Here is a 17,415-nt window from a genome sequence, read left to right on the forward strand (position 1 = left end):
TCTGTGGATTACAAATGATAAAGGATACATCATTTTTAAAGGAAAGAATCTCTTCAGTGTTATTATAAACTACTATTTTTCTATAATCCTTTACACTAGCTACAAACTGATATTTCATTTTTTTTAACTTTCAGCTGAGATACTATTTTTTCTTTTTAGCTGAGATTTTAACTTTTGTTTCATCATTTATTCATTTGCCTTTTTTCATATATTTATGGATTACAAACTATATCTAGAGAGCAATCTCACTTGCATTTAAGTTCTACTTCAACATAAACCACAGGAGGGACCAAAAGATTTCCTAGAAATATAGAGAAATTTCTTGACTATGAGAACAATTAACCAGTGGAGTGGCTTGCCTTCAGAAGTTGTGGGCAGAGTTCTGGCAGAAAGTTCTTATCCTTGCCCTGAAACAAAGGCAATTGTTTCCCACCCAATAGTCAGATTGAAATGAAGAACTTGGAAGCAGCCAGGAACATTAAAATTAACCAAGAATTAGATAAAAATGACCAATATGCAAATAGGCTGAGGGCAGAATCTGTAGTCCCAGAGTAAGTATGACTGGTTTATGACAACAGCAAGAGAGCATTTGGTACACTAGTTTCGAATGAAATTCGGTCATTATTGTAAGGTGATCCATGGGCCATTATTAAAAGGCGATCTCAGAAATTCACATCATGATTCACTGCAGAAAATATCTCTGTCCATTAGGGGTGGAATCTATAGTCCTATAGCAGGGGTGTTAAACTCACAAAATGTCATGACGTATCGCAACTTTTTTTCCATGGCCAGCAATGGGGTGGGTGCGGTTTCAGCGTGACTCATCCAGCCCATGGGCCGATAGTTTGACACCCCTGTTCTAGAGTAAGTATGACTGGTCTATATTGGATATTCAGCAATCCTGGTAGGACTGGGTAGATCCTCCTGATCTCAGGTGACAACAACAGACAGTCTGAGAGTAGAATAAGATAAACATGTCATTGATTCCTAGAGATCCTTCAGTACATAATATATTAGACTCTCTACCCCTCACCAGGCTTAAGTCTAGGAAACCAGTTTGTGATAACATATCACAGTCTTATAGTCTGGATGAAGAATAGTGATTAAGATGGGCAACTTTCAATAACCACAACCAAAGATATCATGCAGATCCAACAAACCACTTCCAGGAATGGGGTTGCCCTGGAAAATATGGAGCCATCTGAACAGAATCAGGATGGGCCATGCCAGAACTAAGGCAAAGCTCTTGAAACGGGGAATGGCCGAGAGGTCACAATGCGACTGTCATGGTTCTGATAGACATAGTAATATATGGCTGTGAGATTCGGATCATAAGGAAGGCTGAGAACTGATGGTTTGGAATTGATGGTTTGGAATTGTGGTGTTGGAAAAGACTCTTGACAGTCCCTTGGACTGCAACAGATCAAATAAGACAATTCTAAAGGAAAACAACACTGACTGTTCTTTGAAAGGACAGATACTGAAGCTGAAGCTGAAATACTTTGGCTGCCTAATAAAAAGAGAGGACTTATTGGAAAAGACCCTGAAGCTGGGAAAGATTGAAGGCAAAAGCAGAAAGGGATGGCAGAGGATGATGGTTAGATAGTGTCATTGATGCAATAAGCATGAATTTTGGCAAACTGAGGGAGACAGTGGAGAACGGGGGACTGGCCATGCAAAGATCCATGGGTTGTAAAGAGTTGGATACAACTTAGCAACTGAACAATGAAAACCTCTTTGAGACTTTATAATTTAAGAAGCTGAGCACAGGAAGGGAATAAATATTCAAGGGAAAAAAAGAAAAGAAGTGAAAAACCTGTCTCTCATCTTTAGTCAGCTTGGAACTTGTAAAATGACAAAGGACAATGGACTCACTATTCCATAGAGTCGCAGGAGCCTGCGACTCTATGACTGTCTTCTCTCACATCTAACTGGTGCATCAGTTGTGCCTATTCCTAGAACAGGAGGCCATCAGACGATCCTTTACGCACTATTCACCAATTTGGATAAGGCTTTCCAAAAGCAAATTGAAGGTCTTTTTAAGAGGCATTGTGCAATAGTATGAGGACTTTTAATTATCTCAACATTGGTTAAGAGACACATTCTGCCCAGCATGGCCCTTCTATGAAAATTTAAATTTGTATTGCTGATAATTTTCTGCTTCAGAGAATGAAGGAAAATTCAAATAGCTCAATTATCCATGACTTAATAGAAAACAACAGGGAAGATTTAATTAAAAGGATGGAGCAGGAACATTGGGAAAGGAAATAGTGTGATGCTGAAGTTCTTGATTTTAAGGGAAACTAAAACTGAATGCTGTCAAAGTAGATTCTCTATGTTAGGAGAATCCAATAGGGAAAGAATTGGAAGATATGTGGAACTTCCTTAAAAATACATGTATGCATACATACATACATGTGCAACCTCTCTCCTGCGGATCCCTCCACTTTCCGTGTTTATGGAACAATTGATGGGGTTAAGAGATGTCTAGAATGCTACTGGAAGTCAATGAGGAACACATTTGACTGAGCATCCTTATGTTGTCCACTGATAGCTGAATTGGTAGCTCTGTTTAGGGTGACCCAAGCCTTCTTAAGTTGAAGCTGCTGGGTGGAGTCATCCATCATCATCTATATTATCAGTATATTGATAATATCCAGCTGGTCATCCCCACTCATAGAAAACTAAGCAATGCTGTAAATATCCTGGCTTACAATTCTGGGACACTGTAGGACTTTGTATGGAAACAACAGGCCTTGGTTTAACCTTGGCAAGAGTAAGTAGCTTTGGGTTTGGGGACCTAATGGATCTGAGAATTTATCATCTTTGCACTGCTCCATACAGACTTGGTGCACCATCTGAAGTTCCTTCTGGACTTATGGCTCCTGCTTAAGAAGCAGATGTCAGTTTTGGCTAGGAGGGTCAAAACTTTATGTTTGAACCAGTTGTACCAATTCCTGGATCCAGAAGCTATACTATCAGTCACTCAAGCCCTGATCATTTGTTGAATGTATTACTGCAATGCACTTTACATGAGGCTGCCTTTGAAGAATATCTAAATGCTTCAGCTAGTGCAAAATGTTCTTCTAGAACTGCATGACTCATCTTGACTCTGTGAGCTGCATTGGTTGCCAATTTGCTTCTGGATGCAATTCAAAGTGCTAGTTACAATCTTTAAAGCTGCACATGGCATACAGTCAGGTTGAGGGGTCACCTCTCTCAGTTACATTTATCCATCCCATCAGACCTAGCAGGACGGCCATATTGCAGGTCCCATTGGCCAAGGAACTTTGTTTTGTGAGACCCAGGAGAGCTTTTTCTCCCATGGTACCCACTCTCTACAGCATCATCCTCCCCCGGGATGAAATTGGACCCAACCCTACTGGTCTTTCAGAAGGCCTTTTAAAACTTGGTTCTGCCATCAAGCTTAGGGACCCTATAGTAATGTAGAGCCTGTTTAATGCTTGCACAGAATGTAAATTTATAATGCATTCTCCCCTAAGAGGACATGTGATGTGACACTCAGAAAAATATGGCATACTCCATTTAATCCTCCAGGGAAAGATTGAAGACAAACGAGGTCCAGGCAGAAGAAGAACATTATGGCTTCAAAATCTAAGGGACTGGTTCGGACAAAACTCAGCAGCACCTTTTCATGTGGCTGCTGATAAAAACAGGATCGCCAACATGATTGCCAACATCCGATAACAGATATGGCACAAGAAGAAGATTCTCCTCTGAATAGAATAATATTTTATTATAATATTTGTAACTGTTTAACTGTATTTTTAATGAGTTTGTTTTAATTATGCTGATTATGTGTCACCTCACCTGCAGTCTCAATGCCACTTCTGTCCTTAAACAACCTGATGTTCTGTCTACCAACAGTTTTTTCAGTGCCAGCAAAGCACCACAGGCTGCCTGTTCCTATAACCATTGGTTCCCGATAATTAGGTCAGGGTGTAGCTAATAATGATGGGAGTTCTCTATAGATAGCAGTGTTAGTTTGAAGAAGAGACGAGAGAAGTAAACAAACATTGTGGGTGGATGTGTTTCCTTTCCAGAAGTCTAAGACAAGTCTTTGGGCACAAAAAACTGCAGAACTTCTAAGCATTTCATTGTAAAAACTTAAATATTAGGTAATTAAATAGAAAATTTTGACTAAATGCTGGTCCTCACAATCAAACTGAACAACCATTCAAAGAAGTATAAATTTCATTCTAATCTCAATTTATCTGCAGCATTTTTTCATGCACAAATGTTTCTATGGAAGGATTTCCTGTTATAACATAAAAGTAAGACACCCAATAATGATAAAAACCCCAAAGAAAATTTCAACCTAAATATTTCCCTGATAAGTAATACCTCTTGTTGCAGCAACATAAGAATACTTGCTAACCAAAAATATTCTTCCCCCCAAATTATATTTCATCTTAAATTTCACCATAAAAAACACCTCTAATTTTAACTCTGCCAACAGACATTCTGTACCCTAAAAAGTGCCATAAGAAATTAAGACAACAATACAAATTTACCTTGAAGTTACTTCTCACATGAAATTGAACCACAGATCTTAAAAACACCTAATTCTAATTTCATCCTATAGCATATCCATAGTTTTTAACCTAAGAGTTTATCTAGAGATAAATTATCCCATATCACAAGTGTACCACTGAATAAAAATCATACCAGAAAACCAGAGCTAACACTATAGTTAAATTTCACCACTGTCCTCAAGGAAGCCTAAACCTAACCTTATTCTGACCTTCCTGCCCATAGACATTTGTTATTCCCCAAATTAGTCTAAAAAATAATTTCCACAAGAAGAAACAAAACCAGACAACCACAATCCATAGAAACTCATTCTAAATCTCATCCATATAAGAAATTCAACTACTGGAAATGTATTTAACTTAGCCCTATGGCCCTTACTCTAATTTTCACCCATGGCAAATCCAAAATTGCTTAACCTAAATGTTTTCCTAGAGGGTAATCCAACTGTATTGTGAATGTAGCTCAAATCATAAAACTAATCTCAGAATTAGATTCTACCATTGACTAAGAAAGTCTAAATCAAAAGGTACCTTAACCGTAACCCTTGCAGCAAGAGAAACTGTTTATCACCAAATTTAGTGTCAGAAATTCCTACATACAATTAATACTAATCTCTAAAACTAATCCTAATTCCAAACTGAACAATAGACATCCAGGAATCACAATCCAGACCCTAACCTAATTACATAGCTAATCAAACATTTTTAACCTAAATGTTTACCAAATGGCAATACTACTGTATCATGAAGGTAAAGTAAAAACTCACCCCAACTGAGACTTTCCCTTCATGCCATACAATGACATTTAACCAGAGATCTCAAGGAAACCTGATTTATCTTTCCTTCATCCTGTTCCAAAATTGCAATGCTTTACTACAAAAGTGGCCTGAGGAAAAAATCCAGAGGAAAAATGAAACCAAATAACCCTTAATGAGGAAACTCTATTATAACATTTCTAGAAAGCTTATATCTATCATTGTAGCAATAGAAACTCTTTACAAAATTCATATTTTATAGGTAATCCCCACAAAATACGAACAGTCCACAGGTCAGTCACCAAATACTTCTACAAGCTGGTCTGGCTCACAAAGCTAAAAGTCAAGGAGCAGGAGCACAGGTCTGACAATAGAGGGTTATTTCCAGGCTGATGGATGTTTTGAAGTATGCCCAGCTGCAGATATTGCTCAGTTAAGCATTCTTGCTTCTTGAAGAGCCAAGCAGATCACCTCTGTCTTGATACCAATGCATCATTGGGCTAAAAACCTGACCAGGTTCTGGGCATCATCACCCAAGTCTACCTTCACATGCTTATGCTGATTAACTGCCTCATCAGCCTCATAAGGCCGATTGCTTGCTAACTCCTTGAAGGTGGCAATCCAGTGGTTCAGACCCTTCAGCCGGACTCATAGGTGTCACATAATCAGAGTAGATCATAACAATTAGAGAAAATTATGAGTACAGATTGAAGGAACTGGGCAGATTTGGTTTCAAAAGGAATGGGAATATAATAGTACTCTTCAAATACCTAAAAGCATGTCACATTGAAACAGATCAGTAATTATTCTCTATACTTTTAGGTAGAACATAGAACAATAGATTTAAGTTAGAGAAAGACAATTTCCAATTAACTTTTGAAAATTCCTTAGTAAGGATTGTGTTACTGGAATCTATTATCCAGAGCAGCTGTAGATTCTATTTCATTGGGTATGTTGAAACAGAAATTAAACAGCCATTTATCTTTAACTTGGATTTTTTCATTGAGTACGGGGTTGAGTTCAACTGCTTAAATTGTCTTTCCAATTCTATGATTAAATTAACCTACACTAGCACTAGTACTTATATATATTTTTATATCTTTTCTTTTCAGAACTGCAAAACAGTACTATCCACTTTTTCAGAACACATTTTCTGCATAAGTAGGTTATGCTACATGATTTTTAAGGAGTCCCTGGGAAGTGACATTTAAAACATTACCATTCTGATTTGAAATAAAATCTACATTTCTCTTAAAGTTTTGAAAGCAATTTTGTGGAATTTACAGACTGAAACTAACAGCTGTCAGAAACCAAAAGGTTGTTTACTTTGAAGCCTTGAGAACAAGTTATTCTGAAAGATCCCAATTTAATCTTCTAGTATCTGTTTAGTCAAAATAGAAAACAAACTGAAATATGGTCAATCCTTTAAAAAGAAAAAAGCATGGTTTTAAGACAGTCTAGATCTCAGTGAGTTAGAAATTCAGATCTTGGCCACTTAAGGGTTCAAATGTCTTCAAGCCATTCTCAAAGATCTGCCCATAAGAAATGCTGAATTTCAGAACATATCATAATATAAACTATTCATAAGAGTATAAAAGGAAAGGAAAGCAATGGTGCCTAGATATTTTGAAGGAGAGAGATTTGGCAAGACACGTTTTGTCTATAGTCTTAAGGCAGACCAAGGTCATAACATAGGTTTCATCTGAAGTTAACTCTCTCTTCAACATATGGTAGAAAACCAAGACCAAGAAACCATCTTATTTACTCAGATTACCCCAAGAGATATCCATAGCATTCTCTTCTTACTGCTGTCCCCAGAAGATTATTGCAAAGTACAGAAGATTGAACAGATGACAGTCCCTGTGAATCTCTACAGCTGAAAGTGCATTTGAACCTGGGTCTTCCAAGTGATATTGCCCAAATGTATCCTCCAATATGTATTTTCCTTAATTGAAATGAGATGGTTTCATGGGCAAGAAACTGGTACTGTGATAACGTTCAGGTCTGGCAGGATCACAAGCACTGGAGAGAACACAGAGTTACAATGACTAGTTGGGAAATTGGGAACAAACTGGGAAGTTCTTTGAAAGTCTCCTTATTTTATGGAGGTGCAGAGGAAATAAAAAAGGACATACACCATTCAATTGACCAAAATATTTTACTTTAAGCTTTCAAGTTGAAGAAAACCAAAATCAGGGGCATGTCAACAGCCCTCTCCAAAGCTATCATACTTATCTAGCAACTGACAGTATTTTTGCAATTTAAAGAAACATACACTTGCCAGAAATGCACACAAAATAAGTTTCTACCAGTGTAAAAAATTCATTTGGACATCATCTATGCATTTCAGCTTTGAATTAAATATTAAACAAAGGTCTAAACTTTAGCTTGTTGTGCCCTTTTTGATACAATTCTATTTTATATTCCCCTCTCGCCTTAAGGTGCAATTCTACAACAGGAAGCAAAATAAATCTTTTCATGAAAATCGTGTTTTACTGTTTAGCTTTGTTTCTGTTTTTGAATAATCCAGCGCAATTAATTTCAGCAATATTCAGGCAATTTGATATGGTCAAGCAAAACATGTAGCCTAACTATAGCAAGTGAAATTGGCTCAACATTTCTCTGCTTATCTGTTTGATTCAAGAAGGAATTCAACAAGGCGGTGCCACTTTAGCACTGCCAAGGTCATCCACCTTTCCACAGATAAGAATTTATCTCTAAGTTACAGAAGAAATGCTACTTTTAAAAAAGCTATCCTATTTTGAACTTTTATTGAGAGAAACTTAAGGATTTCTATCACTCAGTAATGAACATTTCCAAACATGTTTTCCTTTGTCATTACCTTGCCCTATTCTTACCTAGTTTCCTTTTCTGGAAATGTTATGCTTATGCTATAATACAAATACAACAGTTTAATAAATAGCCTTTTGCAATAGAAAACCTGTAAAAACTCTATAGGTTGAAAATTATCTTTACCTTCTTTCTATATTTAATAGACAATTTAGGAATTTCAGGTGTTCTGCTGAGATCTGGATTTGGTAAATCTATGCTAATCAACCATGAATTTCTTCAATAATCTAGCAGAGTATTCTGTATTATTAGCTTTGCTGCAAGAAAATGCAATTGAGAAAGAATCCTGCACAAGTGTTTTGAGCCCTCTTCTTTATGAAAAAGACAGTGGAGCTGTCGAAGCATGCTTGACAGATTTCCTTCCTACAAAACCTTCATTTATTCACCAGCTGTGACCAAGGGCTCTTCTCTCCTTTCTATACCTTTGAACTTTAAGAGGCTTCCTAAAAATCTACAACTACCAATAAACCCTGAATAGTACGGTAAGAGCTAGAAATCTGTAACTGTTTTAAACTGAACGCACTCTTAAGAACTTTTTTCAAGAACCTGGAGTGTTAACTGAGTGCTAACTGAAGTATTTTATTCTCAGGTAACTACTTAAACCATCATTTCCATTACAGTTACTGCTACCCACATCATCAATAGCATTAATTCCCACCCTTACCATCCTCCCAAAATCTGGTTCCATATATTTAAATTTTCTTCTAGTTTGCATTCATTTCTTGGGATTTTCATCCTAATTGAAAATACTTTTTAAAAATCTATAGTTTCAATATAATTTTAGAAAAATACTAACTCCATATTCTGTACATGCCCAGTTGCAGGGGAAAATAGAATTCCAAACTGCAGATTCATAAACCTCTATGAGGGTTTTCCGGTGATTGTTATGCTGCCTAAGATGTTTTCCATATTTTTTTCTTTTTTTGGAGTATACTATTAAGAAAAGGCAAATATACAATATTACCCTTGCAAGAATACTTTCCTGCTTCCTCCTTTGCTTGGCAGTCTTCCAAACAGGAAGCTAGGAGAAATAATGGAACAGGCCTCCTGCTTTGGGATTGCCGCAAATCAAGAGCTCTCCATTGCCAATGCTGCTATCCTAAAAATGTTTAGACTTTCTTTGCCTCCATTGCTGCTACCTTCCTTCTTCAAGGAAGGTGAGAAGAAGAGATCAGGAAAGCTATGTATTCGGGAAGCCATTTCTGCCAGCACGAAGTTGCCAGAATCCAATTTCTTTAAACTAAAATCCACCAAATTGAATGTAAGGATTTTCCTTTTTAAAGACAATTTCGTTATTACCGCTATGGCGCCAGAAGGAAACTGATTAAGACTTTCAGGAAAATGGCTCTCATGTACCTACATTAAACTGCTTCAATTCTGTTCCTTTTAGTGGGGTTTTGATCAGCTAATTTTGTGCTACAATATAGCTATGTTTCCTGCACAAGAATACCAGATTAGTCCTCATTACTTCCATTAAATTGGGAACAGAACCTGCAGACAATGAAATGTCAAAAAGTAAGATCGCATGGAAGCAATTAAGCATCTATCAATGTTCTGGTGTTGCTGGACATCATCTTTCTTTTAAAAATTGCAGACCCGCATTAGGACAGATAGAAAAGAGATTTTCTTTTATGTAAGGCAGTACTATTTTATGACCTGACTAAAGCTTGATAACATTCGTCCTATTTAAGCAGCTAAGAGAAATGCAGGAAACACTTCATTCTGGCTGAATTAGAGCCCCCCCCCCCGAAGATAAGAAATCAATTGCAAGGCAACCAGGTGGGACACACCTGGCCGGAAATATCTGCAACATAGTAGCTGCTGAAATTTACATCACTAACATAGGGTGCTGGCTGGTAGTAGCAAGTGACATTACTAGCGTTAGGGATGATGTTTTGCTCCACAAGAACCCTGAGGGCCAAAAGGGAGATAAGGTTCAGGGTCTGTCTCCGTTCGTGCCCCATGAGGCATACTGTGCTCTCATTCACCACTTTCCGCAAGATCATTAGGTAGTCGTATTTGCTTCTGTCCTCTTCGGCAAAGTGATTCTGCAGGTAGGTTTCCAACTTGCGCTGCTGTTCCAGAATGTCTGGGAAGTCTATGAAGAACCTGGAGCACATGTAACGCTCTAAGGTTTTAATTTCCCCTTTGTCCATGGGCTTGAAATCCCTCACAAGAAGATTGCTGTATTTGAGGAGCCCGCCTCCCCTAATTTCCTCGGGGTTCTTGGTAGTTATCAGTCTGTTCTTAAGATGAAGAAAGGCTGCCTCAAAATCACCATACATACTTTCCCCAATGACAGTTGGATGGAAATGCTCAGACATTGGGTTTGCTGAGCACTCATAATAAAAAAGCAGAGAGTCTAATATTATTTGAAAAGAATCCACGCTGAACTCAAATTGCCGTCGTATACGATCCACAAATTTGAGCTCTACATTTCTGCCATGTTTGTTAGAAAGAGATATTAAGCTCCATCGGTCAATTTCAGTGGACACCTTCACCAACTTTTCAATGTATACTTCCTTAAGAGTCATGGGCGTAATCTTGAGTTTGTTTACACCTTCAGGCAAAAAATTTAAAAGGGACCGCAGCACCACTTCTTTGACCAACTGGAACTCAGTCTCACTTGGGAGGGACACCTGAAAAACAAGATCTAGATCTTTACAACCCAGCCCGTTATCTTTAACCAAGACATGACCAGCTGCAGAACCATTCAGTCGAACGTCATGCACTAGAATGCTGGCTTCTTCCAGCCTGCGCCGAACAGTTTGGATTATCTTCTTCAAGGTTATCTTCAGAGTTGGAAAATTGCCCCGTCCATGAATTGGCACCACTTCTGACAGAAGCTCATGCAAGCGACTGACCTGTTCCCAACTTAGTACACTGCAGGAGGTGGAGTCAGCCTTTGGTCTCTTGTCTGCCATTGTAGATGAATGTCTGAACTAGAAGGGAAGAGAATATTGAAATAAGATACATCCTATTAGGACAATTAAGCAAATTTGAGATCTTTACAATGACTGATTGGGAATATTCTTCATGGAAAGGAATAAGAATCTGGATGAAATATTACAAGCACCGTTTTATATTTGCTGTAGTCTAAACTAGTTCATTGATTCTTTATATTCAATTCATTACAATTTTCTTTGCACGTTAGAGCTCCAACAACTTCAATATTTCTCAGAATCCCTGAAATTCTCATATTATTTTTGTGGGAGGCAAGAAACCCTGAAGAGAAAATTTTGCGCTTGGGATACTTCTGCTCTTATTTGTTAGATCAAAATTTATATGAATATATTAAAAACTATTTTCCCAGCTCCTCCCTTTTTGCCCCTAAAAAAATTAGGCTGGAGACCTCTCATTCTACCCTCATTCTAATGGCTGGGAAAGGGGAAGATTAGACGCTTTCATGAACAGAATTAAATTCATGACAAGTTGCCTCTGTTAAAGTTTGATTACCCCCTTTATCTGTATACCAGAGTCTGCCCTACTTATCACTTTCCTCCGACATAGTATATCATTTTAATGGGATTTGAAAAGGATTTCATGTGAAAGAAACAGAGAAATCCACTTATAAGAAACCTGTTGAATCCTTTAAATCTGGAGCCAAACCATTTAGCGTTTCTTTTAAAGGATTTCTAGGCTGGCTTGTAAGACAGAGTTCTCTCTAGACAATTAATAAATACACATTACAAAAAAATAGCTAATTGTCAACAAGTATTTTCAGTCAGTCTATTACAAGTTTCACTAGATAATGCTGGACACAACAATTACAATTTCACACTTATCCACACAGAAGCATATACTCTAAGTTTAATTATTTGAATTTAGGTGGGTAGAAGAAGTATGCTGGCTGCCTTGTTTTAGGGTAAACAGAATGGCACAGAAAAGTTCTCAACTGAAACACTACTGCAGAAAGAGGATCATAAGATACAAACTGGATTGCCCTAGACAGAGAGAAGAACTTCTCCCTCATCTGATATGTACGGTTACACTATGCTCACATTGCACTGAGCAGTTATGTGTTAAGTTTGGATTTGGTACCATTAGATAGATAAACTTTGCAAGAATTACATCTCAAATTCATGGTTGTTAACAATTGATCTTAATAATCGGAAAGCAGCCACTCTGGTTTGTAATCCCTAATTTAAGAATTAGTATTACTATGTGGGAACCCATAAGTAAGTTATCATAAAAAAAATACTCCAGAGTTTTAAATAATGTATCTATGTCACACTGTTTTCCACTGTTTGAAAAGGCCTTCCCTGTTAAAGAACTATATGTGAAAATCTCTTCAGCCACATGAAGTTTGTGAAAATGACAGATGGGATCTTCCAAACTACAGAACTATGAAGAAGATGCCTCCACATGTATGCTCTAATCCAGAACTCGATTTCAAAAGAAATGAGCCCTGCACCCAAATCTGTTTGTATCCTTCCCCTCTGCTACCACTTTTGTTTTCAGAAGACTATCCTTGGAGGAGAAAGAATTTTGCTATTACTGTTAGAATATTGGGAATCAGAAATTCTTGCTGGTCTGCAAATCCCGGGACAATACCAGCTAATTTCCGTATGAATCAAGTGCTTAGACAAAAGACTCACTTTCTGTTGAGACCGAAATTTGTCCCATCTCTGCTTTTCTGCCACATTACTTCAGCACCAGTAGCAGAAGAATGCAGCACATATGGTATTCACTGAAGCCGAGTTGCTTACATGTGCCCCTTATCTTCTCCCTACTTACTAGAAATTCTCAAGGTGGGCATCAGCTGGCTGCTGGCATGAATGGCAAATTCCAGCAATAAGACTTGGCTAAATGAAAAGCAGTATATCAGGAAAGGTACTATTTGTATGCAGTTCCCTTACGAAAGATCACAGCATCTTATCTGGGATATTTTCTTATTTAGAAGACTGGACAAGAACCAAATGTCTAGTACCTCCTTAGCAGAACTGCTTAGATTAAAAATGAAAGTGCCATTATATCCCCCATTATGTGTAGCCTAAAGAGGCCAAATAACTTAAGAATGTCAAGTAACAGACTTTCAATGGGTCCCATTTGAAACACTAGACATGTTGCCCCTTAAAAAACATATAGGAAAATCATCTTAATGTATTCAAGGCAGCATTAGAAAACTAAATATGGAAAGCAGCAAAAGGAGTTACATCATTTGAAGATGCATAGGAAATATTATTCTAATAGCTCTTATTTCACAGTATTTATCTTTATATAAGAAGCACATCAGCAATATACTATATAATTCAAAGGATTACTATAAAATAGATCAATATTGTGAAATATTTTTCAGGAATCTCTATGCTCAACAGCAATGCTGAGACATCACTTCAACATACAAACCTATTTTTAGGCTGTAGATCCATCAAGGCTACTATTATATTACTAGATGGTAGTATTTCCCTAGAGACTTACACTGAAGTCTTTCCCAAAACTGCTAAACAAGATTTCTTTAATCCGAGGTACAAAGATCACTGGAGCCGTTCACATAAAAAGCAAGTGCTTATTTTGTAGAGTACACTCTTTCCCGTAAAATGGTCAGATATTAATGCTTAGTAGAGTTATTTTGCTCTGCAGCTTTCCTAGAAAGCTGATCTGAAAGGCAATGCAGATGGAACAAAATGTGATAAAGATGGCCTGCTCATTCTTTATTTCAGAGAAAAGTTTCTGCTGGATCCTTCTGCTTTCTATTTACAGAATGCTCAATTTGAATCTAACCCATTCATCTGAAGCAGCCTAATTACAAGGTATTTTTCATGCAGGAGTCATCCTCCCTCATTCACAGAATGTTAAAGGTACCCTGCAAGTAAGAGTAACTACTACCATTTTTTTTAAAGCCACTACATATATAAAATAAAAATAAAATAGTTGCATGATAAAATTGAACAATGCTGCAGGAGTTTAGGAGCTGTCCATCCAAAAGCACCCTTCATTACAGACATCTGGCATTGGCTGGAAAACTGAAGCTCAAATATTAGGGAGTGCCTGCATTAGAAAAGGCTGCTGTAGAAGACCACTGTTTAATAATGTTTTATAGATTCTTGTTTCACAAGGCCAGAATTGTATGATGGATACAACATGGAAAGAAGAGTCTCTAGAATAATCTCTGATGCTTGGAAAATGGAAGGCTACTTTAAAAAGCAGCCAGGAGAAGGCAAATGACTAGACTCTTATCACTAGTTTGAAAGGTTTCAAAAGTAGTTTTTTCTGATAAACCAACACAAGAAAATAACACCCATCGGATCAAGAAGAGTAGGAAGCGACCAAATAAATGAACAACAACAAAAGTTAACTTATCACTGAAGCCCATGGTATTTCAGCAACAGGTGTGGCTGTTAACACCCACTTAGTAACTGGCTTCTACAGAAACACCCAGCTGCCTCAGTTCTCCCCAGGGAAATTGGTGTAAACAGTCATTTTATTCGGCTCTCTCTCTTCTGCTAAGAAGCCAGGGAAAAATCTTTCAAAGCCATACTCCTTGAAAAGGTCTACCAATTAATAAGAAATGCTGCCACTTTTTAAAAAAAAAATAATCACGCAGGCATTGCAATTCAAGCCACATCCCCAAATCACACCGGAGCCAGCATCTGCGCTTTCGCGCGAACTACACCGCTCAGCCCACACCGTTCCACGCGTTTCATACTGAAACGCGTCGGGGAGATGCGCGCTAAACATTCCGGGCGAACCAAGATCCGCCACGGATGTGGGAAGACGCCACCCAGCTGGCCCAGAGGTCGAACCCGAAAGGGGACGAAGCCTAAACCGGCTTTTTTTGGGGGGGGGGAGTCAGAACCAGGTTTCTCCGCGTGTTTCACTACAAGGGCGACCAAAGAGGAGTCCTTTTGTTTAGTCCTCCCCGATGTCGCTGCGACAGCAAAGGCTTTTCCTGCTGCGTTTGGGGGCCAGGGCGCTCAGTTCTACACAACCCTCAGCATTTCGCACACAAACCTCCGTTTTCCAACTAAGTCGGTGAGCGGGGAGGGCGCAGGAGCCTCCGCGACGCTGGACCCTTCACCGGCGGTGGCAGCCCGGCCGTTCCGCTCTCTTCTTGCAGCTTAGCATTATTTGTTTTTCCACCCCTCGCGGATTCATTTATAAGCCCCGCCCTCGGACAGACTACGCCCCTTCAGGCGGGGCAGCGAAAACGCTTTTGGCTTCTACCGATGGTCTAAGAGTGGGAGCGAGGTTTAGTGGGCGAAGTGGGAATGACTAAAATAATGGGGGTTGGAATCAAGAGCTCACTGAACATATTTTCGGATTCCCTAATGGGTAGGTCCCGTCTTGTTTAAAAATAAGTTGCCGTCTTAAGAACTTATGCCCCGGAGATATGGAAATAATTGGATCCATTCATGAACCAAGATACAAACTGATGTTTTCAGGACCTAAAATGTTCTCTTCTGATTTTTGTTCCCCAGCACTGGACTTCTTTAGAAACTTAACTCCCTGCGCCACGTTCAACACCAAATTCACCGTGGCCAGATACCTTGCCTAATGGGTTCTTGTATCATCATATTGAATAGCAGCTCATCGAATAAACCACAGTTAACTGAGTTCACATCTGCTATGTAATAGTTCTCAAACCATAATTTGGCTTGTCTAAATACCCACTTGTGGCTTATTTAATAAACCATGGTTAAACCAAACCTGGCTTATTGCAACTTGGGAATTGTTCTTTATATTTTTAAAGTGTGCGTTCCATCCCGATTGGAATGTAAATGTAAACTCCATTGTACAACATGTGGAAAGCCAAATGTACCTTTTTAACTCTCCACTGGGAGAAATAAGCCCAAGTGCCTCTGGATGGCCAAGGCTCCAGCAGAGCCCAAAACATCAGAACAGACATTGATGCAGTTAAATGGCGAGTGCTAATCCCCACTTAAAGCTAGATGGGGTAAGGCAATTAATGATTAGGGGGATATGAGGTACAGTGGTGGTGTGTGAGGACCATCTCCAACATATACAGTAACATTACACCTGCCGAAATTTTCTTATCCTAGGGGCAATCCATTACTGAAAGAGCTAATTGAAGCAAACATGGTTGCAAGGTTAAAAATGTTTTTGAGAGGTCTAACTCTCACACAGTAAAATAAATTTTTCTCGAATTCACAGTTCGCATTTCACAGGAAGGGAGAAGTGAGTCAAAAAAGATAAAAATTGAAAATAGCTCATAAAAGGCCCCTTCGGAACCCCCAAATTTGGCTAGTTCAACAGGAATTTATTGTGCAGGAAAGGCAAACAGAAAAGTAATTTCAAGATAGTGAGGGACTTGGAAGCTTTAATCAATCATTAAACTATTTTATATTTTATACTTTTATTAGCACAGTGTATTTTTTATACAGTAAAAGCTCATTTCACAGAAACAGAATCATTTAGAGAATTGAAAACACAGAACAGTACATGGAATAAAGAAAATAGCAAGGCTTAAGGAGCAGCTTTTCCACAACTCCTATATTCATAAAATGCTAAATAAAAGATATGGAGAATTTTTTAAATGGGGGGGGGGGAATAAAGGGCTCTGGAATAAGCTCAATACTATCTCAAATAAGCCTGCAGACTCCTGCAGATTTGAGTCCTTCAGAAAATTTCAGGATCAGAGCCTCTTTGATAAGGTTTTCAAGAAGAGTAAGAAGAGTAAAACTAGAGTAGGAGAGTCAACAGCCAAGCTGTTTTCTTCTTGCCTTAAAGAGATTTTGCTGTTTACTTGGGTTTTAGATGTGTATTTAATACTGCAAAATCTGTACATATGGGTAGTCCAGCAAAAGTCCAGCCTAGGAAAATAGGGTGATTGATGTTAAACAGTACAATTTTAGAGAAATGACTATAAAGTAGAGCTATGAAACATCTAATGGGCAGAACGGTTTCTGGGGTGAAAAAGAAGTAAATTCTTCTATCGTTGCTTTGAATTACTAGGCCAATTAAAATGCACTGAGCTGAAAATGAGAAGGATGTCGAAAACATTTTTTTAAAGATATTTGCATGGAAGCAAGAACAGAACAAAGTACTAAAATGTAAATCATTTTACAGAAATGACTGAAGTGTGGGGGGATGTGGATGAAACTGGAAAAAAAATCGTTTATTTTGGACGCTTGTGAGCAAACTCACGAAACTAAATCCTTAGTTGCTGGAACAGGTGTTGAACAAAATAAAACCAGAAAGCATGTTTCTGTGAAAAGACTGCTGGCTTTATCACCAGCATGGGCTATTAACTACTTATCATCCATTCTGTCCTTTGAAAGTAGAATGGAGATTTC

At 38.3% G+C, this 17,415-nt stretch overlaps 1 protein-coding gene across 1 annotated transcript; it reads right to left on the reverse strand.

Moving 5' to 3' along the window:
* Window positions 1-7,447: 7,447 nt before the first annotated feature.
* Window positions 7,448-15,266, reverse strand: TENT5C (terminal nucleotidyltransferase 5C). Its single transcript, XM_039322756.1, has 2 exons — window positions 15,113-15,266; window positions 7,448-11,100 (listed from the first exon to the last, which is right to left on the reverse strand). The coding sequence occupies exon 2, from the start codon at window positions 11,080-11,082 to the stop codon at window positions 9,919-9,921; it is 1,164 nt and encodes a 387-aa protein (XP_039178690.1). The 5' UTR covers window positions 11,083-11,100; window positions 15,113-15,266; the 3' UTR covers window positions 7,448-9,918.
* Window positions 15,267-17,415: the final 2,149 nt, after the last annotated feature.

The sequence above is a fragment of the Crotalus tigris genome, unplaced genomic scaffold (genome assembly GCF_016545835.1).
Source record: "Crotalus tigris isolate CLP2741 ecotype Arizona unplaced genomic scaffold, ASM1654583v1 scf7180000024124.1850442, whole genome shotgun sequence".
Classification (NCBI taxonomy): domain Eukaryota; kingdom Metazoa; phylum Chordata; class Lepidosauria; order Squamata; family Viperidae; genus Crotalus; species Crotalus tigris.